The 6331-nt window shown below is 62.3% G+C and overlaps 1 protein-coding gene across 1 annotated transcript; it reads right to left on the reverse strand.

Moving 5' to 3' along the window:
• Positions 1-636: 636 nt before the first annotated feature.
• KREMEN2 (kringle containing transmembrane protein 2) lies at positions 637-5123 on the reverse strand. The gene is made up of 10 exons (XM_028510606.2): positions 4886-5123; positions 4109-4287; positions 3701-3875; positions 2904-2995; positions 2679-2803; positions 2324-2477; positions 1777-2109; positions 1584-1709; positions 1425-1500; positions 637-1210 (listed from the first exon to the last, which is right to left on the reverse strand). Exons 1-10 carry the CDS (start codon positions 4939-4941, stop codon positions 1000-1002), a joined length of 1527 nt encoding a protein of 508 aa, XP_028366407.2. The 5' UTR covers positions 4942-5123; the 3' UTR covers positions 637-999.
• Between the last annotated feature and the right edge of the window lie 1208 nt (positions 5124-6331).

Below are 6331 nucleotides of genomic sequence, written 5' to 3' on the forward strand. Positions count from 1 at the left end.
TCAACGCACCTTTGGGCACTCACCCTCCCCTGCACAACCTTACCACCCAGCACCACCGCCCCCCCCCCCCCCCCACCGCAGCCCGTGCTCTGTCCAAGGTGCTGCCAGCCCAAGACGTTTTCGGACAGGTCAGGTCTAGAGCTGCCGCACCCCCACTCCAGGGATGATCTCACAGACCAAACGCCGCCGGAGCTCAGCAAAGTGGTCTGAGATGTCCAGGCTCCTAAGGGTGTGCCTGAACGGCCGGAACCCTAGGGTCAGTCTTCTTGGAGCTTGAGCTCGACCAAACTCTTTCCCTGTTATCTCCCACAAAGTGCACCTTCAGCTCCGCCCAGGACAGTCAGGAAATGGGAAGAGAGAGGGCAAATAGGGAAGAAAGGTCAGTTCCCACCTCGGTTCATACTAAGGCGGGCCCAGAAAGGCGTCACTTCTACCACTTAACCTGGCATTTTTCTCCCCTTCCCCCGGATCCTGCGGGCCCCCAGTCTTCCGCCTGGGCGATTCCTCAGTCCTCTGTACTTCAAGCGGCTCCAGAAACTGCATGTAACACCCTTAATATGCATGGACATGCCCAAACCCTTGGCTCCAGTGTTCTCAACATAACTTCCCATCACTTAAGAATTTGAAGAGCCGTACTCCAAAATAGCTCCTTTATTTAAAGTCCAACTGGTCTTTTGACCACTTTTCTTGACCTCTCATATTTGACTTAGGGCAGGAGTCCAGGACCACCCAAATAGAGGCTCAAAGACCCCTGAAATCAGAACTATGAGGAGGGGATCTGATTCCTTTTGCCATTTGGCTTTAACCATCTGGGCACCTACAGTCAGGTCAAGTTCCCAATAACAGTACCAGATGCTTCCTGTCAGATGTCTGGCCTCTGAGAGATGACCAGAGGCAGAGCTGCCCTTTAAAAGGTGGGAGGCCAAGGCAGAGTGCAGCATAGCATCTCAGGTGTACATCCCACTGTTGGAGGATCCAGTGGACCCTGGGGATCTTAGGTCACAGAGCAGAGATGAGCGATCGCAGGGAACTCTGGCTGGAGGTGCTCAGCGGGCGGTAATTCGAGGCTAGACCCTCTGCCTCGGGGTCTCCGGGGGGGCAGGGCAGTGCCACCCCTCCAGGACGTCGGTACCACACAGCCCAGGTTCTCCCAGAGCCCTGGGAAAGCCTCAGAGCTGGGGGCCCTTTTCCTGGAGCCAGCAGACAACTCCTAGAGAGGGAGCAGATGTCAGCCAAACACCCAACCAGTCTCACCTCTAGCCTCCTGCTTCACTTGCTATCCCAGGCATGATTCCCTGTGTGGACCCAAGGCTGTGCCCCTCAAGAGCTTAGGAGTTCTGGCTCCGTTCCCCTCCTGGGCCCCAGCTCCCCCCACCCTGCCCCACTCCTGGGCACTGAGGCGTCAGGCACCCCAGGGCGCGCACCGTTGTCGCAGGAGCGATAGCAGCAGCAACAGCAGCAGCAACACTGAGACGGCCATCACTGTCGAGAAGACTCGGGCTGTGGGTACATGGCTGCGGTGAGGACAGGGCTTCAGAAGGTCTGTTCCCCAAACTCCCTCCCGCCTCAAGTGCCCGCCTCACCCCCCATCGTGGCCTCCGGAGCCCCAGGCCGGGGGCTGCAGCTCACATTGGTCCCGTCGGGGAGCGCTGCAGGGGTCTGGGCCGAGCCCTTGGGAAGCAACAGGTTCTCCGCCGCGTCCTGCACACCTGTGGAGAGGGGTGTGAGGCAGAAGGCGGGGGAATGATCACAGGGGTGATGGGTCGTGGGCCTCACCTCGGTAGGTGAGCGCGAAGCCCTGCGCGTGGCCACGTGCGTCGCTGCGGAAGGTGAGCAGCAGCGCCGCGGTGCTGAGGCGCAGAATCCCGGGTGGCGGTGGGCGGTCGCCGTCAAAGGCGCGGAGCAGGCTGCCCGAGGCCGCGTCGCGCAGCTCCAACCGGTCGCGCGGGTCAGCTAACTCGAAGAGGCGGAAAGTGAGCTCCAGCGCGGCGCCGGGCGGACCAAGTGCCCAGCTGCAGTTCTGGTCTGGCCCGTATTCGTCCGGGAAGTCGGGGGAGTAGATGACGCCCTGAGGTGCGGTCCAGTTCCCCTGACAAGAGCCTACCGACACTGTGGGCGGGGTCGAAGGTCAGAGCCCGGAGACCTACGGGCTCCACCCAGAAGTCCCTCCCCTTTCCAGCTAGGCCCGCACCCAGGCTGACCCAACAGCTTCCTCAAATCCTGCTCTCAGCGCCAGGCCCCTCCCTTGGCTCCCAGGTTCAGCCCAGTGCCCTCCTCAGGCCCCGCCTCTCAACCAGGCCGCTCTTTCCCGCCTTCTCCTCACCTTCATAGACGCCCAGTCGCCCATCGCCCCCGCACAGCTGGCCTGGGTGGCCGAAGCAGATTTGGTCACAGTCGGTGGCCGGGGCTGGGCGTCCCCGGGCCAGGTCGCTCTCAGAGCCGCAGAAGCAGGCGTAGCCAGCTTCCACGCCCGCCAGCTGGGAGCACAGACTGTGTGACGCCAAGGGCAGGGTCTGGGGTAAGGGTGGGGGCGTGGGAGCCAGGGGTAGGGCTCAGAGTGGGAATCGGGTCGGAGGTTCAGAAATCAGTGCCGGAGTTTGGCGTCAGAGTTGGGAGTTGTTTTTTATCCTGATTTCGGTCAAGGTCAGGGGTCGCTGGTCTGGGCCTGTGGGCAGTACCTGGTAGCCCTTCATGCGGCAGAAGCGAAGGCACACCTGCACCGTGAGTTTCGTTGAGGTGCCACTGGGGCCGCTGAGGGCGGGGGGCGCTCCTGAGTCCACGAAGCAGCCCAGGTAACCGGGCACTGAGGTGGCAGGGGAGTCAGGGTCTGTCCAGTGCCTCCGAAAGTGAACTCCACTCAGGCAGCCCAGCGCTCCCACCCTTGTCCGGCTGGGCCCACTCACTGTGACACGTGGGAATGTCGCAGTAGCGCCAATAGATGCCCTCCTCCGTCTCAGCCACGTAGCACCATGGCTGCACATCACCGTCTGGGTTCCTGCGGGTAGGGAGAAGTCTGGATCCTGCTACCTGCAAATCCCAGGCACCACCCTGGGTCTATCGGCAAAATGGCCACCGTGAGCGGTACAGCAGCTTTCTGTTCTGCGTGTCCACTTCCGAGTGGACAATGGGAAGTCATTAAAGGGGCCTGAGGGCTGATTTTAGGTTTCAGCGGAGGACTTTGAGTGTTCTCTGTAGTGTTCGATGCCCACCCAGCCCTGAGCCTCGGCCTCGGCCTCGTGCCTTGCCTCAGAGCACTGCTTTAAAGCAGAAGTGGTGACTTCTATAAGCAGAGAAGTGTCCTCCCGCTCAGCTCAGTCCCTGCAGCTCCATACAACAGTTGTATCTCGAAACTTCCAACCCCTCTGTCACCGCTAGTGGATGCCCCCCTCAAGAAGTTGTAGAGCAAGAACCAGGCCCCTCATTCCAGAGCTCGCTCTCTGGCCCCGCCCTCAAGTCCCCTTTGAAAGTCCGGGTCTGACCTGAGAAGTTGGGCACCTGAGGCCGACCCAAGTCGGAAACAGTTGAGTGCCGGTCCCCGCCCCCAGCGCAGACTAAGGCCTGCCCCCAGGCCTTCTGCTCCACCAATCCCGGGACCCTGCCTCACGCCCACGCCTGCATTGGTGCACCCAGCCCCGCCTCCTGCAAGGCCCCGCCCCAAAGGCTCGCCTCCAATAGGCCCCGCCCTGGCCCCGCCCCTCACCGGCAGAAGTTGTGTGCTCCCAGCCCCCAGCGACCCTGGGGGTCTCTGGCGCTGCTGTAGCTGTGCTGCTGCGTTTGGTCCCAGAAGAGGCAAGGGCGGCCCGCCCCGAGCGGGCCCGTGCGGTTCTGGTGGCCACGGTAGTCGGCGCCGTTCACCTGGAAGCACTCGGATAGGCCTGCACGGCAACGGCAGGGCCTTGGGAGGTTCAGAGCCTGGCCCTGACCCCCACCCCACACCAACTCCTGCCGGCCCCCCGGCTGGCACCCCTGATGCCCACGGGGCCCTGGGGGCTGCTCAGCTGCTCCTGCCACCTGTCCTGCCTGGCCTCCAGGCTCGGGACCGGGCTCCTAGGTGTGAAGGCAGAGGAGGGAATAGTGATCAAGGTCCAGTAGCAGAATCAAGACTCACCTGGGCTATGCAGGCTCCCCGCAGAGGCCCCCCGTGGCGGCAGCGCCAGGAGGAAGAAGAGGAGAAGGAGGAGACTCTGAGGGGATCGTGTCCCCATCTCCCCCAAACTAGGAGAGGCTGCCCTGGCCTGCGCACGATCTGTTCCACCCCTGGGGTCTCTCCGGGGTCTTCCAGGAGACCTGGGGGGGAGGGGTCGTTGTCCTTTGACTGTGAATCCTCGTCGACTCTGGGCAGCACACTCCGTCTAAGGTGGGGAAATATCTCCTGGGGGTATTTGCATCCCAGGGTTTCTGCCCCTGAAAGCGTCTCTCTGCCCCGTCCTTACTGGGGGTCTCCCAGGGGACCTCTGGCCAAGTGCTTCTCCATCTCTGCTTCCCGGTGCTCGGTGCTCGGGGGTCTTGCCTCAGCCTCCACACATTCCCCCTCCCGCTGAGCCTCGCTCTGAGTTTCCCTACAGTAGGTTTCTGATGAGCTGGCTCCTGCCCCCCTCGAGTCCTTCTGCGAGTCCCTCCCCCTTGAGTCCCTCCCCCTTGAGTCCCTACCTCCCCACCTCCCACCCCTGAGGCCGGGAAGCCCCGCCCGAGACTGGAGCGAAGGCAGCAGGTCCAGACGCCTTTCCTGCTTGCCCCGGGACCCTCAGCGTCCCGGCACGGGCCTCTCCGCCCCCTCCCCTTCTCAGGGTCGGTGCAGGTTCTAGTGGGATGTGTGGGGGAAGACCTTAATGGGAGAGATACAGAACCCTCTCCCGAGGCCACACGCCCCCGGGACACTACTCACAAGCACTCCTGAATGAAATGCACTTGGCACGCACTTCCACTCAGTCGCCCATTCATTGTCAGACGCTCACACGCATACTCTCTCGCGGATCCTCATTCCCCTCGCTCCACAGGTCCGGATGCCTCTGGCCTGACAGAGGAAGTGCCACTCCCTGCCCCCGCACCCTCGAGACAGGCGGGAATGGTGCCCGCTCAGTCCCGGACAGGCAGGGGCAGCTGGTGTCTGGGGATGAAGGCAGCTGCGCCCCTGGTCCCAGCCTGTCCCTTCCTCTCCTCCCCCTTCTCTCCCTAAGACCCCTAGTCCAGGCTCCCCGGAGCCATCGCAGCTCGATGGAATTCCCCCAGCGGTACCCCCCTTTCCCCAGCGAAGAAGGGGGAGGTTAACAGGCCTAGGCAGGCGTGGGGGGAAATTCCCCGCCCCCTCCCCCTGGGCCCGACTCCACTGAGTTCTCTGATCTCCCAGCGCCGCCCGCCGGCTGCCCCCAGGGCTTGGGGGGAGGCCAGCGCAGGTGCGTTGGAGGGTGAGGGAGGGGACCTGGGGAGGAGATGGGTGGTGGCCCGAGGCCCAAAACGGACCAGTTTCTCCCAGATCCCTTAGCCCTCAGTCCAGCCTCACGCCTCACCAGGCCCAAATCAGGCTGTCCAGCCTGGGAAGACCTGTTTCCAACATGTCAGCACCGAACTCCCCCCAAGATGGGGGGCACAGGGAGGATTCTAGAAAGGCCAAGGTGCCTCTGGGGGTGATGAGAGCAGAGAAGACTTCGAAATTAGTAATTCACACACAAGCTCTTGGGTAGGTGGATGGGGGTGGCACACAGGGGAGCACCGGAAGGAGGAGGGCTTGCTGAGACCCAAGGCTGGCACTGGAGTTGCCTCCTGGGGAGCTTGGTCAGTGGCCAGGCTGGCCCAAAGCTCACCTGTCAGTCTCCTGGTCCTGTGGAGCACCTGACTGGGAGTTGCTACTGGTGACTGGGTAGCCACCCATGGACTCGGTCCCCTTCTCCCTTCTGCCCATGAGTACCATCACTGCAGAGGCTCCATGGGATCATGGAAAGCATCCTAGGGCCACAGGCCTGGGCCAGGGTCTGGGCAACGGGGGTGCATGTGGTCCTTCCCAGCCCTTAGTCACAGCCTGTCAAGGAAAGGGTGAGGTGGGGGACAAGGACAACCAGGATCCCACATGCACAATGGGGGGTATGGAGGGAATAGAGGAGGAACTGGCCCTTTCCCTGGAGGGAGTTTGGACAAAAAAAGGACGGTCCATTGGGTCCACAGCACTTGCATTCCCCACTCCCCACTACCTTAGTCTCCTGAAAAGGGGGTTTTGGTTGAAAGGGAAGGGGTGCTCAGTTCCAGGACTCAGGCACTGAGAGGAAGGGCAGTGTCCCCATTGCAAGCGCCAGTCCTAGGTGACACATGGAACCTCCAACTAAGGAAGCCAGGGCCC

The sequence above is a fragment of the Phyllostomus discolor genome, chromosome 3 (assembly GCF_004126475.2).
Source record: "Phyllostomus discolor isolate MPI-MPIP mPhyDis1 chromosome 3, mPhyDis1.pri.v3, whole genome shotgun sequence".
NCBI lineage: Eukaryota > Metazoa > Chordata > Mammalia > Chiroptera > Phyllostomidae > Phyllostomus > Phyllostomus discolor.

Excerpts from the sequence above, each read along its gene's own strand:
- KREMEN2 (XM_028510606.2), bottom strand. The coding sequence starts at position 4,941 with ATGAATGGGCGACTGAGTGGAAGTGCGTGCCAAGTGCATTTCATTCAG. Across the intron at positions 4,288-4,885 it reads CATTTCATTCAGGAGTGCTT|GTCTCCTGGAAGACCCCGGA; the intron begins GTGAGTAGTGTC and ends CCTCCCCCCCAG. Across the intron at positions 2,996-3,700 it reads GGAGCACACAACTTCTGCCG|GAACCCAGACGGTGATGTGC; the intron begins GTGAGGGGCGGG and ends CCCTACCCGCAG.